This window comes from Kogia breviceps, chromosome 17 (genome assembly GCF_026419965.1).
Source record: "Kogia breviceps isolate mKogBre1 chromosome 17, mKogBre1 haplotype 1, whole genome shotgun sequence".
In the NCBI taxonomy this organism is placed as follows: Eukaryota; Metazoa; Chordata; class Mammalia; order Artiodactyla; family Physeteridae; genus Kogia; species Kogia breviceps.
Window position 1 is genome coordinate 21,676,152 of NC_081326.1, and position 20,395 is coordinate 21,696,546.

The following is a 20,395-nucleotide window of genomic DNA, read 5'->3' on the forward strand; positions in this document are numbered from 1 at the left end:
CAGTAAATATTTGTTGAACGGTCAACACAGTTTTATGATTTCATCAGAGTTCTCTCCCACCCTGCAACTACCAGTCTGATTTGAGGTTTCTGGTCCATAGACGGCCAGTTTAGGGCCAGATCATCTGACATAACAGCTAGACGACTATGTCCCCTTATGGGAGTCACACCAAAGCTCTGCACCATAATGAAGTCACCTTATTCAAAATCACAAATACCAAGAACAATGAAATTATTAAACATAAGAAAACTGATGACCAGGCAAAATGAAAATGAGAGACAATTTATCTTGTCTTAGCCAATAGAGGGAAAGGCTAAAGTATGTAAGACATATACAGGAGAAGAATTTGTTCTTTTTTATTTAGTCACAACACATCAGTACAAGAGAGGTCAAACCCAGTTCAGTGGAGGTTGTTTAAACTACACCTGCTAAAGGAATAAACCTGTAAAATGATGCTTTAATAGCTCAAATCAAATTAAACCAAATAGAAGGCAGCAAAGCCCTTTTAAGTATCTCAATAACCACATTTCCATGCACCAAAAAGGAAAACACAACATAAAAATTTCCAGTGAAAAGAAAATATGGCGGCTCCAGGAAGAATTAGGTTATGCATTTAACAGGTTCCACTGGACTATTCCATTGACCACTTGCACACCATGATCACTTATCCATGTTAACATTTGTGAACTTGAGACCTGTGAAACTAAAAATTCATTGCATTGCTTGGGGCTGGTAAATGCAGACATATTCTACGCAATCATTTTCTGTCTATTCCCTGCCAACTCCAAACGGGGACCTCTCCTAACCAAGCCAGACCTGTGAGTCCTGGTAAACGACAGCAATTGGTCATTCAGATTCAGGGGCCCTGACGGTTTGTACATTCACCCTACTGCTGTAGGAAGCAGAGAATTAGCTAGTCTTTCTTGGATAAAGCTGGTCATCTGATTTGTCAACGCTTTATTCAGAAATATAAAATTCAATATAGCCCCCCCAAAAAGAATATCATTTATACAACACCTTAATTGTCAAAATATTAACAAATAGTATCATGTTAACATTGAGCATAGTGGTTTGTAAAATTAATTCTAAAAAGAGACTGTATACAAGGAGAAAAACAGATCAAAAATACTAAATGTTAAAATTCCCAAAACTTTGAGGCAAAATGAAATCATTCTTAGACAGATAGGTTTACAAAGTAAATTAGGCACAGTCCAAATCTATCACCAATTTGTTGGTTTATATTCACTATTTCAATTTAATGTCTGGAACAAAATTTAACAACTAGTTTTTTTAAACTGCTAATACATGACATGATTAAAGAAAACATTAAAAAAGAAAAAGTGAACCAACAAACCTTTCGTCTTTCAACAAAATTTATCTGAAAGTGTACCTTCTTCCTTTTTATTTTACTGATGACTTTAAGGTGATGTTGGCAACAGCCCAGCTCAGCTGGGATTTTAAGCTTTCCCTTCCCTCATTCTACAGCATCAGTTCTTTAAAAAGCTCCAATCTCCGTCCCCCAAGGTCTATAGGGTTTGCCAAGGTTTGCTGCCTGCGTGGGTGCCGAAGGGCTCAGTGCATTGGGAGAGAGTAAGTGGAAGGAGCCAAAAGAGAAGGGGAAGGCCGACAGGGAGGCCACCGAGGAAAGCAGTGGCGGCGAGAGTTTGGAGGCGGAGGTGACCACGGGGAGCACCGGTCCAAGGCTGCCGCTAGGGGGCGCCCGCAAAGCCGACGCCTCCGGATGTGCCGTGGCCAACCTGCCCTGGTGGTGGGGTTCCGTGGGCGAGGCCGTGGTGCCAGTGTTCCCGTGGCCATTCTGGGGCAGCAACAGGGGGTGTGCGACGTGCGGGTGATGTCCGAAAGCACTCCCCCAGGGAATGTGTCCAAGGCCTGCGTGAGCGCCGCTTGCCGCTTCTCGCTGGGAGGCATAGTTGTTCAGATGCGAGACCAGTCGAACTCGAAGCGGGTCCGTGGCATCTAGTCCTTCAATGATGCTCAGGTAACGGGCGACTTCTGCCAGGCATTCCCGAAACCCCAAACTCCGATAGTCCATAGCAAGGGCGTGCGCGTCAAAATAGCCTTGGGGAAACGAACAAAAGAAAAACCTCAGAGCTTCGCTCATTTCCCGCATTTCTTCAATCCCAAAGGCAGCCCTTCCTGGCAAATATCTACATCCTTTTTTAAAAAAACGGCATTCACGGGCTCTTCTGAAAGTCCAAATATTTGGGAGTCGACCAAAATCTTTGCATTAATCAACATGAGAAGTATGTCTTTGCTAATGCAAGTTCAAAGCCCAGTTAGAGACTGCCAAGCAGAAATTGGAATTATACCCTACCGGCAGATGAAACTATGTTCATTCCTTTCATGTTTTCCCTCAACAACAACAAAAAACACATCAAGGACAGAAAAACCACAGAGTAGTGAAATTCATTAGACACACAGATGTAAGTTATCATCATGGAGCTTTTAGGCACTTGGTCCAGAGTAAAGCATTTTTCCGGCTGGAGACAGACACACAGACCTCCTCTGTCTCCCACCTTCCTTTGGGTTTTCTCTACTTAACCACAACAGGTTTCTTTCCTCAACAGTCATGTGGCAGCTTATTCTTTAAGAATCTTGTATATGAAATTAAGACCATATACTTAAAAAAAAATCTTCTTCTCAAAAAGGTTAACAAACAAATGTGGTTTGGGCTACCTGATCAGAGCTGTCACAACTTGAGGGCACCTCACCCGTAATAGGTATTTTCCAAAAGAAGGTCCATACGCCTAATTTGCAGAGGGCTGGGGTGATGAATTCACTGGAGAAAAACCTATGCGCACGTGAAAATGCACTGACAGGCAATCGCACACACCACACACCGTTCTCTCCCTACCCCCAAAGCACACAGTAAAAATAAAGACAGCGACTGCACCAATCCTGGCCAGTGAATCCTGGCCTATTCGCTCTTCCCCCACCGGACTAGAGATGTACCTTTCCCTCCTGCAGTGTGCAGCATTTTCAGGTGATCCACCGTCATCTGCAGGATCTCGGCTTTTTCTAGCTTGGCAGATCCCTAGAGAACAACAACAAAAACAAAAACTGATTTGGCACCAAGTGCCTTTGAGGAACAACTTAAAATATATATGCACATGTATGCTCTGTAAATCATAAAAGTACAGACAACAGCAAAATAAATTATCTTCCAAAATATGTTGGATTCTGGATGAATTCATTTCCTCCGCACAAACAATGCAGTTATTTTCCAAGGCACGGGTAAGGTTCAGATTAATGAGGGGAAGAATTCTGAAGGCGTGGATAGCTACACGGAGAGCTCTATCTACTTTCTCCATTACCTGTTTCTCAAAAGCACTGGGTACCAGCCTCCTAAGCTCAGACAAACTGTTATTGATCCGATCTCGTCGGCGCTTCTCAATGATCTGTAGAAAGCAGGCAAAACAAAGGGGGACATTTCCATTACGACTGTAAATTCCAAAGTGAAGAAAGCTGGTTCTTCCCGTTAATTAATAAAACAAAACAACCTCCGCCCCCCCCCAAAAAAAAAGGGTGCACTGTAAAGAGACTCACGCCTCTCCGTCTTTTCCTGGCCAAGATCTGTGAAGATGTAGTTGGGGACATGGAACCTAGAGCCGAACTCAAGTTCCTAAATGGGGGGTAGGGGGGACAGGAATCGCCGTTAAGCGAGAGTAGATGATCTGAGGGGTCTCCCCCACGCCCTCCCAGTACTCAGTTGTGGTTTTTTTGGCAACTTGGTCTTGAGGAGCCTCCGGGGTCTTCACCCGGGGCGGAGGCCTGCCGGAGATGCGCAGAGGTCAGTGCAGGGCGCCGGCGTGCCCCGGGCCCTTGGGCGCTGTCACCGAGGCCAGCCGGCGCTCGCCTCCCGCTCCCGCTCCGCCTTCGCCAACTCACCCATTCTCATCCGCACTCTCCTTTTCCACCTCGATGGTCTCGTCCAGCTCGCTATCGGAGGAGCTGTACTCGGGGTGGGCTCGCTTCATGCTGGCTACGCGGGGGATCCGGGGGAGGGTCGGCGCAGCGGGCAGGGAGGAGTTAACTGCAGCGGCGCCTCTCCGCGCTCGGCTGCTCGCGCTCCGCACACACTGGTTCGGCTCACTCTCTGCCTCCGGTTAAAACTCAACCATCCCTTTCCCACGCTGCGCCCCTTCCCAGGGCCCTGGGGAGGGCGGAGGAGTAGAGGGGGCGGGCAAGGGGGCGGAGGGGCGGGCAAGAGGGCGGAGGGGCGGGGCGTCGGCTCCCGGGCAACAGCCTTCCCTTGGCCAATCCGGCTTCTCGCTCCACTGATTGGCAGCAACTCAGGGGCGGGGCGGGGGCGAGGCCAAGGGCGAGGGCGAAGCCCGCGCCCGCCCTCGGCGCCCGCCCCTGCCCGGCGGCGGTGTGTCGGCTCCGCAGGGGCTCTGTCGGGCCTCGGTTGGGGGGAAGGAGGAGGCGCGGGCGGCGGTGGGCCGGCGGCGAGCAGGCTGCGGAGGCCGGGCCGGGACACAAGCCGGTCGGCGGCCGCGGCCCCGCCCCGCCCCGAGCGCTCCGATTGGGCTGGCCGCACGCCAGGGCCGCGCCTGCAGCGCCGCCGGTGAGCCGCACGCGCCGCGGGCCGTGGGAAAGTGCCGGCGCCGCGGCCGCCAGCCAATCCGGGCGGCCGGCGGCGGCGGCGGCGACGGCGGCCGCGCTGGCGGCGGTGGAGGTGGTGGTGGCGGCGCTGGGCGTCCGCATGAATGGAGAAGAATGCGCAGGCGGGGGAGCGGGGCCGTGAGGGCGCGCCGGCGGGGCTGGGCGGCCGCGGGCCCGGCCCCCCGTGTGAACCTGTAATCGGAGCCTGGGCGCCGGGCGGCCCCGGAAGCCGCCGCCCTGCGCCGAGGTAAATCTCCGCTGCGGGCCCGCCGTCTACGGCGGCGGGAGCTGCGCGCCTCCGGCAAAGCCAGACCCGATGCACCTGGCCGGGCGGCGCGCCGGGCGTTCCGCGGAGGGTGCAGGGCGCCGGGAGAGCGGCCGCCGAGACGCCATTCACTGTGGCCCCAGCCCAGGGCCCCGGGCGCATGCAGGGGAAGATGTGGTTTCAGACAATGTTTTTTCGGTTTCTGGAGCTATGTCCTCACTAGCAGACGGTCTCGCTTCCGCAGGGGCTTCCCAGTCTTCAGGATGGAATGAATTCCCCTGTGCATCTAATGTCCAGAGAAATGGAGCGCTTGTTTTCTCGGCTGACTTGGGGGGGATAGGGAGGAGGCCCCTGGGGATTTTTATTTTTTTCCAGGCGTTGGCGGCCAGATCTTGTCAGCGGGCGACAGGGTGGCGGGACTGAGCATTTGCGTCTGAGGCTGCCCTTGTTGCGGGGATGCAAGTCTTTAATCCCTAGACGCACACGCGCAACCCACACACATCCGGCCTAGGTGGTGGCGTGGCGTGTACCGAGTGCTACGTGCAAATCCTCAAGAAGATAGATGTTTTAAAAATATATATTGTGTATCTCGGGCCGGTTCCTGATTTGTAGAAACAGCTGGGTGGTTGTTTTGAATTTAGAAATCTAGGCTTCTCTATCCCTGACAAAGGAGCAGAGCTGTTCGTATTCCTCTGAAGTACACTCTTGTGGCTGCCATCCCGTCAGTGAGGGAACGCTTGATAAATATTGTTGAGGATAACAAAAATATGCTCACTTTGAAGATTGCTTGTCCGTTTTTATCCCTCCTTAATTATTGATCTCAGTGCCATTTTGGATGCCGCACAATGAGTGGCCTGAGCCTAATATGGACGTTGGTTTCTCAGCCTCTCACCCACACACACACGTCATGCCACTTCCTGACTCTCATTGAACCTCTTATTCCACTAAACCTTCACCTCCAGCCCCTCAGTCCTTCCCAAGGGCCTCCTCTGCTTCCCTGTCTATGCTGGCTCCCTGCATCAGCCAACTGGGATTTGTTGTTTCTGGTGCCCCGGGCGTCCTTGCTCCCTGGTATTCCACCAGAGGCCACTTGTCAGTTGTCCCCCTGAGGATAATCCCACTATCTGCTTTCTCTGCTCTTGGCACAGGTAACAGAGCTCTCTGGAGTCTGCTATAATCACAAAACCAGAAGTTCAGCCTCCTATGCTCCTTTCCATACGCCCCAATCTTCCATCAAGAACATCATTGCCACCTGCCTCTTCCCTCCCAGAACCTGGTGGTCCAGGCACAGGAAACCATCCACCCACTCCCCTCTGCCTTCCAGATGTTTCTCTGACTTGCAATTTCTTCCCCCAAAGTGACAGGCCACCCTGCCCCAGAAGTCGGTGTGTCCACTACCCCGCTGTGGTTCTGTAAATTTTCCCAGCCTCTAGAATCTACAGTGAGTCAGCCTTTCCCGCCGTGGCCCCGTTTCTGCTGCCTTGTCGAGGTGTGGACAAGCTACAGATAGGTGGGGGAGAGCAAGAGAGAAAGTGAGGTTCAGGATTCCTCACCCACATTGGTACCTAAACAAAGTATTTCTCCCATACTCAGTATTTTTGGTCAAAATTGAGGTCTACATTAAAATCATCCATTTCCTGTGCTTCTGAACATTGACTTTCCTTCGTTCATACGTAGAACAAACACTTACTGTCTTCTATGTGCCTGGCACTGTGCTAGGACCTGAGAATGTGACCGTGATCCAAAGGTTATATGGTCCCTGCCTCCAGGAATTCACGTTCTAGTGGGGAGATAGGACACAAGTCAAATAGTTAATAGACGTGTCAGTGCTTGGAAGCACCTTTTGATAAGGAAGAACGAGGGGGTGAGGATACGTTCTGAGGTCTGAGAAGGCCTTTTCTGAGCTTGGGAAGGGACTTGGATGAAGATGAAGTGAACGAGGCAGTTCAGTTAGAGCCAGGAAAGAAGGGGTTGAGGCCTCCCACCTTGGGTGGTGGATTCACGGGAGAGAGTTGGACTGAAAGCACGAGGCCCAGTGTTGTACGGCCTGCTCCATAGAGGGGATTTATCCCTGGAAGCCCGGAGCAAAGAACTGCTGCTTTAAACTTAGCAGCCCCCCGTATGCAAGGCAAACCTGCAAAAGTGACCCCCTCTCCAGCCTGGAGCAGCTACCCAGCCTAGCCCCTCAGGAGAGGGCCTTTTCCAATGGAGTGGGTGTGGAGTAGAGGGGAGTGTTACTCTTTTGTAATTCATCACTCCTGAGGTACCATCCTTTTCCAGTTTGCATGCAGACCCATTTCCTTGCCTGGTTTGTGGAGTTTCAGTTTAGTTATTTATATCCAGCCCGTTGCCTTTCTCTGTGTTCTCTTGCAGAAGAGATGCTCCAGGTGCCCCAAAATAGATAGAGACTCCAGATTTGGGAATTCATCCACAGGGCCACTCCTGGGCTGTGCTTCCTCGGAGATTAACTGGTGAGCCCTCCAGAGGAAAAGAGCTCATCCTCACACCACAACTCCAGCATTACCATATGAAAGAGGCTTAAGTTGGGGTGAACATACACACACTACTATATATGATAGATAACCAACCGGAACCTACTACTGTATAGCACAAGGAACTCTACTCAATATTCTGTGATAACCTATATGAGAAAAAAAGTTTTAAAAGAATGAGTATATGTGTATATATAACTGAATCACTTTGCTGTATACCTGAAAGTAACACAACATTGTAAATCAACTGTACTCCAATTTAAAAAAAAAACATAGGGCTTCCCTGGTGGCGCAGTGGTTGACAGTCCGCCTGCCAATGCAGGGGACACTGGTTCGTGCCCCGGTCCGGGAAGATCCCATATGCCACTGAGCCTGCGCGTCCGGAGCCTGTGCTCTGCAACGGGAGAGGCCACAACAGTGAGAGAGGCCTGCATACCGCAAAAAAAAAAAAAAAAAATTTATATATATATATATATATATATATATATATATATATACCACTGTGGTAATCAGTAGCTCAGTCCCCTGGTGAACTCTGGAGACTGCATAGGAAAAAAAAGAAAAAGAGGCTTAAGGATGGCCAACTGGCCAGAAGGGACACAGCAGCAGTCAGGTCGGGGACTGCCCTGGAAGAAGCCATGAACCGTCAGTTATCCTTTCATCAGGGCTTTAGCCACTGTGAAGGTCCTTACTTTGGTGTCCTCAATGAGGCCCTTTTCCCGTCAGTTCGCTAGTGAGTGCAGGTGATCGTGAATAAAAAGGTGTTGGGAATGGTGTGCAGGAGGGCCAGCGACTCCACCTGCAGCCCAGAGAAAAGAGAGAGGCTGCCTCACTCGGCTTTTAGACAAGTTGCTGTATCCATTCCGAGGCAAAACGCCTTTGTTAAAACAACTTTTACGGGAAGCCAGCCAGTGTTTGAAACATCCGGGTCTTGCTTGTTTATGTATTCATTCAACAAACTCATATAAAGCCCCTACTATGTACTGGGCACTGAGTCAGGCCTGGAACATTGACCTGGGAAGCCACAATCCCTATCAAGCCACTCACAAGTGTGTTCTAAAGACGTATTCAGATCAACATCTTAGCTGCATGACAGCGGGCAAGTTATTTAACATCTTTAAGCCTCAGTTCTCCTCTCTGTGAAATGGGAATATTTGATCATTATTATTTTCCATTGTCACAGATTAAAGATCAATTATGTAAAGCATTTTACATGGTGCTGAGCCATTAGTAAGCACTCAAACAGCAACTGTTATTATTTACTAGTAATATACCTGATTTACCAATGAGTAAATAAACTTAACACCAGGTTACCCCTCAGTTTTCTTCAGATACTCCGTTACACATCTAATGAGGAATAAATAAGCATCTAGTAATTGGCTATATTAAAAAACAGTGTCACTGTAAATCAACGAGACTCCAATATAAAATAAAAATTAAATTAAAAAATTTTTAAATTAAATTTAAAAAACAGTGTCTCTAGATAGTAATATCCTTTTAAGATGAGAAAGAACCAGTGCTTCTTGTGAAGAATACGAGATTATTCTGAGTAGAGTAAAAAAATAAGCATCTGCTATTCATTATTAGTGAAAGTTGTGCTTTTTGAGTCTCTTTCTAAAGAGCATCCCTTGAGCGTGCAGTGCTGTGAATATAAGCACGAGTAAGTTGCGTGCTTATGGAGCTCAGCGATGGCTCCTTTGTGAGAACCCACCAAATCAGAAACCACACGACAGAGTCGCCGACAACTGTCAGACCAGAATTCTGACTAAATGCCAGTTTTCCTCTGTTCCCCGTGCTTCCCACTTTCTCTAGAGGCCGTGTCTCAAATGCCACATTGCCTTGTGGCATGTCATGCCTCGCAAAAATGCACTTCCACTACCGTCTCTCCTAATTGAGGTCAGATGTAAGACCCTCTGTATTCACCCTGAAGGAATTGTTTAATTGGAATCCCATCAGGCAGCAGTGTGGCTCGGCGGGAGAGGTAGAGGATTCCAAGTTGCCTGCTTGGGTTTTAGTCCCCCTTTCCTGGCTGTGTGACCTTGAGCCCGTGACCATACTTCTCTCCTCCAAGCCTCAGTTTCCTCATCTGTAATTAAGAATTATCCCCCAGCATTGGTTTTGTTTCTTTGAAAGGGAAAATGAGACGAAGCATTTTGTAAAACACTATACAAATGGTACGCCTCCTGCTTCTGTGTTATGCTGGTGATAACATGGGCTGCTGCTTCTGGAGTTTGGCTTGGCCCCTGCAGAAGGAGCTTCTGTAGGTTTTCTTGCTCCTGCTAGTGAATTGCTTCAGGATGGGCCACTCCGTCCTTTAAAAAGAAAAAACAAAAAAGGATATTTAAAATGCCAAAGTGCAGGGCTTCCCTGGTGGCGCAGTGGTTGGGAGTCCGCCTGCCGATGCAGGGGACGCGGGTTCGTGCCCCGGTCCGGGAAGATCCCACATGCCGCAGAGCGGCTGGGCCCGTGAGCCATGGCCGCTGAGCCTGCGCGTCCGGAGCCTGCGCGTCCGGAGCCTACGCTCCGCAATGGGAGAGGCCACAACAGTGAGAGGCCCGCGTACCACAAAAAAAAAAAAAATGCCAAAGTGCATTTCACAGGACATTAACCTTTCAAGACTCTCTGTAAATAAACGAATCTGTTTTCAAATACATCTGGGCAACTCTTGGCAATCAGGGCACATGAGAGCATGAATGGCTCTGAGAAGCTGTTAGTAAAGAAGCCTCATTATCCTGTGCCTAACTCAACACTTCCAGATTCATCACCTTTTTTCACATAACAGCTGCTAATATTCTACTAAAACAGCATCCCTAAGGAATAGACTTTGGGAAATTCTTCACTAGCATAGGAAGGATGCATTTTGCTTTTGATTAAAGACTACTGACCCACAAAAAATTAAGCATAAGTGAAAAGTGACTTAGTAAGAAGTATTATTGAGTTCTGGATATAACTTTTGCTTTGACAGTTCCTTGCTGACTCATTTGAGAGACCAATTCCTTGAAACAAATTTAAATGCTTTTAACAGCAAACACTCTATGGCGCTTACCTTATGCCAGGCACAGTTTTAAAAACTTCACCTATCATTAATTGAATCCTCACAATAACCCAGGAAGGAGAAATTATTATTTTTTTCCCAGTTTTAGAGGAAGAAGCCTGGGCAGAGAGAAGTAGGAGATTTGCCCAGAGTAATATCTGAATCCCTGCTATTGGTTTGACTCCATGACACCTTCTTTCCCTCGAAGAGCAGTTTACAGTATTTTTTTCTCAATTAAAATGATGCAAGGGGCTTCCCTGGTGGCGCAGTGGTTGAGAGTCCGCCTGCCGATGCAGGGGACACGGGTTCGTGCCCCGGTCCGGGAAGATCCCACATGCCGCAGAGCGGCTGGGCCCGTGAGCCGTGGCCGCTGAGCTTGCGCGTCCGGAGCCTGTGCTCCGCAACGGGAGAGGCCACAACAGTGAGAGGCCCGCGTACCACAAAAAAAAAAAAAAAAAAAAAAAAAAAAGATGCAAGTAATTTATAACATATTTTCTCAAAATAATTCAAATACTAATTTGCAGTGTATTTTTTTCAAATTTAAGTAACTCCACTAAACTTTTTATTTTCACACTTCCAAGACAGCTCTGGTTATAAATGAGATAAATCTTAGGGTGTCACGAAAGCAAGTTTGTGAATCACTCCTCCTCAGAACCCGTATCCAGTTTCATTCAGTGGAAGTGGAGGCCTACTTTCTTAGGTTTCCTGGACATTCATGCAATACTGCAACAGCTGCATTCTACGGTGTCATTAGATCCTGTGTCTAAGTGTTTCATAATTTAGGACTTTTGTGTTCATAGATAGTTATTATAAAAAAGTCTAAAATGATTAAAATTCAGAGTGTAGTGGGAGGGTCCAGGTGAGCCCCAGACTGGAATTTTGTATGTTTTTGAAACTAGTGGACTGCTAACCCCCTAAGTTGTCTGTCTGCCTGAATTGATGTACACTGGAGTTGTGAGTTTAGGTTGAAAGGAATGTTGTTGTTTTGTTTTGTTACCTTTTGATTCAGGGGCCCAGGGCAGAGATGAGGAAGAAAAAGAAAAAGAGAGGGGAAGATTTTGAGACTCGGTAGAGAGATTAGGACCAGAGGCTGAAAGAGCTGTTTGTATGATAGATTACTCTGGTTAAAAAACAAAACAAAACAAAAGAAACCAGTGCTGATCAGCACCCAGGTAACAACATGCTGCAAAGTTGGGATGGGGTCATTCTGCAACCCTCACCCCACCCCTATGCATACTTACCACCAAATGGCGCTCTGAGGGTGCAGGGTAATGCACCAGCGGAAGACTGGAGGCTTGGCAAAGCAGCAGTCTTCAGGAGGGCCTGGCAGTGGTGAACTTGTTCCCGAACGTCAATGAGGCACTGTCCAGGTAGGGCCGAGAACTTAGAAAGGGGACAAAGTCCCAGCAGGCAGGAAGGGTTAAGAGTCACTGTAATTTGGGCATTAATGTGACCTTGCCTGTACTCAAAGGCTAGTGGGACCAGGCAACCTTCCAGTTACAAAAAGAGAAAAGAAGTGAATGGTGTTTGGATCTCGTTCCTGCTGTGGACTGTACTGTGTCCCCCCAAAATCCATATGCTGAAGCCCTCACAACCCCCCTGCCATGTGATGGTATTTGGAGATAGGGCCTTTAGGAAGTAATTAGCTTTAGATGACTCATGAGAGTGGGTCCCTCACGATGGGATTAGTGCCCTTATAATAAGAGACCTCAGAGAGGTGCTCTCTCCCTCTCTGCTATGTGAGGACACATTGAGAAGACAGCCTTCTGCAAGCCAGAGAGTCCTCACCAGAATCTGACCATGTTGGCACCCTGATCTCAAATTTCCATCCTCCAGAACTGAAAATTTTAACTTGTGTTGTTTAAGCCACCCAGTCCGTGGTATTCCTATTTCAAAACTTATAGAATGGGGCTTCCCTGGTGGCGCAGTGGTTGAGAATCCGCCTGCCGATGCAGGAGACACGGGTTCGTGCCCTGGTCCGGGAAGATCCCACATGCCGCGGAGCAACTAAGCCCGTGAGCCATGGCCGCTAGGCCTGCACGTCCGGAGCCTGTGCTCCGCAACGGGAGAGGCCACAACAGTGAGAGGCCCGCATACCGCAAAAAAAAAACACAAACAAACAAAAAAAAACTTATAGAATGTTCATGTATTTTATTTCTTTTAGAGATGTGTTCTATTTCACAACTTTTAAAATCTATTTTACTTGTCAATAATTGAAAGGGCTAAACAAAAGATTTTCACAAGTTCTTCCCACTTAAAAGGTCCCATTGTTACAGCATCAAAGATATTTTTCTGTTTTTCAATGATTTTTTTCAATCCCTTATCAAGTATACTTTAATGAAATAGGACAAGTTTCTTTCCAAAGAAATGGCAAAGGGCTTGCTATTTCTGGTTAGTATCACCATTTAACAGAGGTTTGGGTTTTCAGTCTGAAATCTTCCTTCCTGTCCCTCTCCTTTTTGAGCTGCTCGTGAGATGACAATGAAATGAAGAGATGGTTTATCTCTGCTGCAGGTGCCCGTGTAGAGAGCTGGCCCTACTGACCCTCCCACTAGCACATGAGACGAATGAACCCAGGACCTCTCTCTTTCGGCCTTCTACCCCCATCTACCTGTCATGCCAAATACCCAGAATTCACTGCTACTAAGGTTTCCTGCAACTGTGACCATCCCTCTGTGAGCATCCTTCCCAGGTGCAGAAGGCAGATTGCTTACTGTCCTTGAAAGTACACTCTGGAGGACACAACTTCCTCAGATCTTAATAGAAGGCGTAATTGAATAAACTTTTCTTTTACCATCTAAAAACACTATAAAATACTTAGCTATCTTCGGCTATTTAGGTTTTCTGTTTGTCATATTGTATTCAGTAATGATAAAACATAGTATATAGAATAAAATTAATGTATTTCCCCACTGGAAAAAATAAGTAATAGAAACAGAAAGATGAATTGGCAGAATTTTTCATAGGGTTTAAACACATGCCCTAATTTGCAAAAGGCAGAATGTATTCAGCATTGAAGACAGCTTGATTAGTCTTTGCTTATGTGTGTCGTCACACGTCATTGCCTCAGTCTGTACACAATTATCATAAGAGATATTTTAAATGCTTTTTTAAAGTTTTTACCAAAGTACCCAAACTCCAAGTGTAGTTTTCTGAGAATCTACAGCTCTGAGTTAAAATTTTTGTCCTCTGTAAAATACTCTTAGTGAATTTTCACACCTAGTTTTAAGAGTTTGTTTAATGTTTTGTACGTGTTAAGCAAACCTAAAAGTGTTACGGAATTTAAGTACTCCTTATATAGGTGACCCTAAGCAAAATTTCACTCTACTATCAGCCAATGTTAAATGTTTATAGTTCTTATTCAAACCTTCTTTGTTTCTAAAATTTCTGTTCAAAACACAAAAACTTAAAACATGCCCAGAGACTTCTTTTACTGTCCTGGTACCACTTATTGCCGATATGTAACATTTATTGAGATTTTTTTCCTTGAAATTTGACTAGGAGAATTAACTTTTAAATCAATGTTATCTAATTTATAAATATTACCTTCTTCTATTCCTTCCCCAAAACTCAATCCTTACTGACAAGCTACAAAGCACTTATATGGGACAGCATATCTCTATTCTATTTTACCGAGTTTCTGCCAAGAATTACTTCTAATAACTGAGGTATAGAGAAAGCGAGTAGAGTACATTGCAAGAGGAATTCATTAACAATTCTTTGGATTTTATCATTGTGAACTTAGATCCTTTTAAAACACGTGTGTGTGTGTTCATGCACACACATACACACACAAGATCTTGCTTTACAACTGTTGAGCATTAAGGGTTTTCTACAAAAGGTACCATATTATAGACCGTAAACATTCTTCCTTCTTGAACTGGACACACAAAAACCTTAGAGAAAACTGAACAAAAGCACATCCTAGTGTCATCTTTGTCAGCATTTTCTCTCTTGTTCTCCCTTGTAATCAGACCAACAGGTAAGGAATCCACAAGTCCTTTCATATTTTTCCCTAGGAGGAATTTTCATATTGCTTTCTCCATGTGTTTATTCATAGAATCTGGTCTCTTGGACCCACATTTTAAGTGCAAACAGAGAGTAAGAATATGCTGACGGATGGTGAGTGAAGGAAGAATCATGCAGGATGAGACACTTCAATGTCATGGGTCAAAAGCAATTTGCTGCCTTTATTCCTGTACCTGTATTTGTGGCATATGTGCAGTTAGGAGAGAAAACAGAAGAGGGTGTGATGGTCTGTGCCATAGTCGGGAGAAGAGGGCCTCAGAGTGTAAGGAAAAGGCAGCAGAGGGATGGTCCAGTGAAAAATGATTACCATGCTCACGAGGACAAAGAAAGTGAAACGGAATAAGATAATCTAGTTAGTTTCAGAAACAGAAGGGAGCGATTTTGAATCCTCCTTACCCGTAGTTGAGGTGACACAAAAAGAATACACACATAAAGAAAGAAATCCCAGAGCTGGGCATCTTCTGGGAATGAACCTGGATTAAGGCTATGGTTTCAGGGAGGGAAAGAAAAAGGGAGAGGAAATCTGAAAGAACATCAAGCAGTACTTGGCATGTCATTGGATGGAGAGAATACTGCCCTGCCAGGTAATGAGTCAAGAATCATTCCCAGATTTCTTGCTCAAGAAAGTGGTTCTCAACTTGTAGCATGCATCAGAGTTACCTGGAGGGCAAGGCGGTTCTGCTGCTTCGGATCCAAGGACCACCCTTTAAGAACCACTGTTCTAGAACACCATTTGTCTTTGCTCATAAAGAAACTTGGCTCTAATAGAGGACAGTTGAGGAGAAAACAAGTTGCTTGGCTTCAAGTCTATCAAAAGATCATGCTGAGATACACAGTATTCAGTATGTATCTTTGAAATCAGCCAGGCTGCTTCAAATGATAAGAACTTTGTACTCTTCTAATTAATTCAGGATATATGTTAAATTCCTAAATCGAGTGATTTGAATTTGGGGATGGCTTTGTTGGTTGTGATAATGGTTTGATGTTTGTTTTAAGAAAGTCGCTGCCTACATTCTCAAAATAAGTTTCCCATGGGAAGGGCTCCATAGAGAAGAAAGGAAGCCACTGTTTCCCTGATGTCACATGAAATGTCCAGGCCTCTGAAGCCCAAAGAAATGAGCAAATGAAGGTAAAAGCATAAAGGAGATCATCCTTCAAATCCACAAAGGCAAAATAATTTTAAAAAACAGGTGAACATTACAGTGGTAATAATAGAACTTAATAATACATATGAATTACATAAAGAGAAAGTGTGTTCCTCCAGGACCTACTCGTTTTGTGTGGAACTGAGTCACCCTACATACATATACATATCCCAACTTCAGACCTAGAACTATGCTGTTTAGACGAGTGGTTTCAAGCATCACAATCACATAGAGGGTTTCAGAAAACACAGATTCTTGGGCACCACCCGCAGAGTGTCTGATGCAGTAGATCTAGCAGGGACACAACCATCTGTAGTCCAAATTCCCAGGTGAGGCATTCGGGACCACACTTTAAGAATCGCTTGTTTAGATCTATAGTTTACAACTTGGCCACATATTAGAATCATCTGGGAAGCTTTTTTAAAAAATCCCAATTCTTATACCACACCTCCAAGAATCCAAATCAGATATCTCGGGATGGAACCCGGGCATCGGTCATTTTTTCAAGTTCTCAGGGGATTCCAACGTGGAGCCAAAGTGGAGCATTTCTAGTGAGACCAGTTCTCAAACTTCAGCACGCGTTAAAATCAGCTGGAGGACTTGTTAAACCACAGATTGCTGGACCCTCTTCTGGAGTTTCTAATTCACTAAATCTGGGCTGGGCCCAAGGCTATGCATTTCAATCAAGTTCCCAGGTGGCTATGCTGTTGGTCCTGGAACCACACTTTGAGGACCATGGGTCAGACCAACTTCAGCCCTGGCTGCCCTTGAAATCTATTGGGGGATCTGGTATAAAATACTGAAGTTAGCCTCCCCTACCCAAACCCCCTGAAAAGCAACAAAAACTTGGCATTGGGATTTAATTCATCTGGGATGGCATTTGGCATAAACATTCCAAAGTGCAGCCAAGACTGAGAATCACAGTCAAATCAAGCAAAGGTGAGAATGCAATGCATGCCTCACCTGTAACATCTGCTGCTTGTCTGGCTAAATAGGACCTCTTCCAACCATATTCCAAATATATTCCTGCTTTAATCATTATATGCAATATATATCTTTGCTTAAGAAAAATACTACATTGAAATAAATGGAAGATTATGGCAGGCATTTCTGAATTTGAGAAATAACTGGGTTAAGCCAGGAAGGGATTCTCCACCCCTCCCCACCCCTTCATTGCTATAAATGCAACTTACTGTCTGAATTCTTTTTTAGTGTAACATGGTAGCCCGTCCCTTTACTGACCTGCAGCTAGTCATGTAAACAGGTACATTATAACTGTTACTATAAAAGCAGTTTCTTATAAATGAGAATTTATGATCATACCTAAATAAACTTAAAACCTAATCAAACACCCTGGTTCCAGGAAAATAACTTTGGGTTTGGACAACACAAACCAGAATAACGTTTTACCGCCAGATAAAGGTTTTGAACATACACGGTCATGTTTAATCACATACTATGAGAATAACTTGTCTGCTACAGAGAGTAGAAGCTGAGATTTGGGAATAGGGTGGTGGAAGTAGCAGATGGAGTCCGCTCTTAACTGGAGCTTCCTTGGCAAGCTCTTTGCTATCAATCAGATACATGTTTGTAAATAATTACTTTCTACTTCAGTTTTCACTGGAAACAGTGATACTGTTGTGTTTTAGAAGCTGATTGAGTCACTTACCATTCATGATCCTTCGAGAATATACTACGCAAGTCCAGTTCTTACATCCAGAAAGGCTTTAGAAATTTTGCACTGGAAAAGCTGAGGAACCACCGCCCACCCACTAGAGTGGCTATAGCAAAAAAGTCAAATAATAGCAAATATTGGAGAGGATCTGCAGAGACTGAAGCCATCCTGCATTGCTTGGTTCGGAATTTACCGCCCGTTTGGAATCAGTTTGTCAGTTTCCTTAAAAGTTAAACATAAATTGACCCCGCAGCTGAGCAATTCTGCTCCTAGGTTTTTACCCAAGACAAACGAAAACACGAGTGTGAATGTTTACATCACTATTATCCATAATGGCCAAAAGATGGAAGCAATTCAAATGTCCACCAACCGATAAATGGATAAACAAAATGTGTGTACAGTCCATGCAGTAGAATATTATTCAGCAACAAAAAGGAAGTAGTGGTATCTACTGCAACCTGGATAAACCTTGAAAACATGCTAAATGAAAGAAAGCAGTCACAAAAGATGACACAGGATACCATTTAGATGAAATGTCTTGGACAGGCAAATCTATAAGAGAGAAAGTTCATTAGAGCTGGGGAGGTGAGAGGGAGGGAGGGATACAGAGGAGGTGAAAGCTAACGGGTACAGGGTTTTGGTGGGGGGTTGTTTCTGTTTCTGTTTTGAGAAGATGAAAATGTTCTCAAATTGACTCCGGTGATGATTGCATTTACCTGTGAATATACTAAAAACCACTGAATCTTCCAGTTTAGGTGGGTGAATAGTATGGTATGTGAATTATATCTCCATAAAGTTGTTCTATATGGAAGGCAGCGCGCTGGGAAACGTCAGAAGCAAATTTCCAGCAGCCTATCTGAAGTAACCTTGGACAAGACCTCTTGGCGCATGCGCCTGGAGCTGCTTGGCGCTAGTAAAGGAGACCGAGGCTTAGAGGCGCCGGCGCTAGGTTCTCAGTCTCCCTGCCGTCGCTGAATTTAGGCCCGGCCAACAGCCCCTCGCAGCAGCACGCGGAAAGGGCTGGGACCACTTATCCCATGTCGAATAAAACGCGAGCGCGTTCCCCGCGGTGCCCGGGCCGCTGGTTGCAGATGTCCGGCGGGGTGCCTGGTCCCCACGGCTGGGCCGTGCGCCCCTAAACTGGCGGGTCCCTCAGCTATCGCAAGGAGGCTATCTGATGACCGTCTTTCTTCCCTCTCTCTCTCCCAACAAAGGGTAACTGACCTCCCGCGTGATCTGGCAGGAGCTGAGGTTCCCTAAACACGTTTCCCCCTATTGTGCGCAGACTCGCAGAGGACGCAGAGGAGCGGCCGGACCCACCGGAGGGACGCGGGACAGGGAGGCCCCGGTGGCTCCCTCCCTGGGCGGCAGGCGCGTCGTCCGCAGCGGATGGCGGGCGGGGGTGGGGGGTGGGGGGGAGGGGAGCTGTAATTGCAGCGCAGCCCTGGTTCCCACGCTCCTATTGTTGGCGACTTTGTTTCCAATTCCCATCACGTGTGCTAATTAGTTAGAGCTGCTGGCTGGCTGGGAGGCGTGTGGCTGGCCTAAAAGCAGCAAGATCACTTCCTGCAGGGAGCCGGGCCGACTGAATGCTCCTTGGGGCTTCTTTCTCTCCCCTTTTCTTCTGCGCCCCCCTCTCTGCCTCCCAGGAGGGTGGGAGTGGGAAGGGAAGGGAAGAAATGCTGATTGTGGAGCAAATGCCACTGAATTGCAGTGGCAACCGGGGGGGGGGCGTGGGGGGACAGTAAGGGCGGGAATAGTGGAAGAAGCAAGGTTAAAGGAGAAATTCTCATTAGACGTCTAACCCGATTAGGAAATGCTTTACAAAATTACTTTCACAGTTTTGTTCCGCGAGTCTTTTCCAGAATGGGAAAATAGAGGAAAGGTATTGCAGCGTGTTCCGTTTCCACACTCTGAATAAAACAAGAACTTGCATCCCTGTGCAATGGGAGAGGGGGGAGAGAAGAGTGAAACGCAGTTAAGTGGTGACTTTTGAGTCAGTGCCTTGTCGTTGGACTGAAGCTTTTGAGTTTCGTGCACTTGGGTGCTAAGCTTTTAGAAGGGGCGCAGGAATTTGTTAGAGACCACTAACAGAGGACAGTAGTAAGCTTGACAAAATACATGGGCCCACTTTTCTAAAAACTTGCTTTCTATGTTTCTTGGCTTTTTGTTGGGTTCTAAGATTTAGTAACGCTTCCATTTTCACGATGGGAGTCCCCACTTTGAAAATACAATAGTATCAATACTTCTCTATAAATAGAAGGAAAGCTGGGTTTCATAAGGACTCGTATAAACGTATGTGCTGTAGCAACAGGCAAGTTTCTGCCCTTGCCTTGGAAAGTAGCAGAGCGGTGGAGGAAGAAGATCAAGAGTAACTTCATTAATCCAGCAAGGATGTTTTAAGTATCTCCTGTGTGCCAGGCACTTGGCTAGAGCTGGAGATGGAGAGATGAAACGCTCAGAGCCTGGCTTTAAGTCACTTACAAATCTAGTTGAGGAGACAGATATGTATGTAAACCGATAATTAAGGATGACTCAGAAGTGGAAGCCTGCATTGGGAATTATGAGAGCTAGAGGAGGCGCACCAGAGCCAGGCAGGGGAATTCAGGAAGGCTTCCTCTAGAGAAAGGATGACTCATCTGACATTTAAGTGGCAAATAACAAATGGCCGAGAGAGTACGGGAGAAAAGGACTTACTTTCTGAAAAGAAGTAACAGGAGGTGCAAAAGGCCTACGGGTCTTGATGAAGTATGAGGGGCTAAGCAAACAGGTGTGCACAGCTGTGGCACAGAGCTGGGGGGGGGCAGGAGAGTGAAAAGTCTTGTTGAGGCCTTTGGACTTTATCCTAAATGCAAAAGATTTAAGTAAAGGAATAAGATCATCAGATCTGTCCTTTAGAAAGATAACTCGGGCAGTAGTTTGGAGGATGGATTGAAGGGACTCAGGCTAGAGGCAGGGAGTGCAGGTTCAGGAGTAACCCAATAAGAGACTGAAATGAGCCAGATAGGGACATAGTCCAGGTTCAAAAGATATTTAGAAGGTGAAACTGAAAGAACGTGGGGACCAAACTTACTTTGGCAATAGGCACCTAGGAAGAGTCTGGGATGACTCCAGGCTTCTGTCTCATAC

The 20,395-nt window shown here is 46.3% G+C and overlaps 1 protein-coding gene and 1 long non-coding RNA gene across 3 annotated transcripts in view; both read right to left on the bottom strand.

The window, feature by feature from the left end:
- Positions 1–340: 340 nt before the first annotated feature.
- On the bottom strand, positions 341–4,513 carry HEY1 (hes related family bHLH transcription factor with YRPW motif 1). Of its 2 annotated transcripts, XM_059042427.2 has the most exons (5): positions 3,910–4,513; positions 3,568–3,643; positions 3,336–3,419; positions 2,974–3,055; positions 341–2,079 (listed from the first exon to the last, which is right to left on the bottom strand). In XM_059042427.2, exons 1-5 carry the CDS (start codon positions 3,996–3,998, stop codon positions 1,496–1,498), a joined length of 915 nt encoding a protein of 304 aa, XP_058898410.1. In that variant the 5' UTR covers positions 3,999–4,513; the 3' UTR covers positions 341–1,495. The 2 variants fall into 2 exon arrangements, with proteins under 2 accessions (XP_058898410.1, XP_058898411.1); XM_059042428.2 differs by lacking the exons at positions 2,974–3,055; positions 3,336–3,419; positions 3,568–3,643; positions 3,910–4,513 and adding an exon at positions 2,538–2,607.
- A 3,135-nt stretch (positions 4,514–7,648) lies between these two features.
- LOC136792891 (uncharacterized) overlaps positions 7,649–20,395 on the bottom strand; it is a 103,283-nt gene continuing 90,536 nt past the window's right edge. The window contains exons 4-5 of the long non-coding RNA XR_010837473.1: positions 7,882–7,925; positions 7,649–7,811 (exon numbers count right to left, since the gene is read on the bottom strand). This is a non-coding gene — a long non-coding RNA (uncharacterized lncRNA). The remainder of the gene's footprint in view (positions 7,812–7,881; positions 7,926–20,395) is intronic.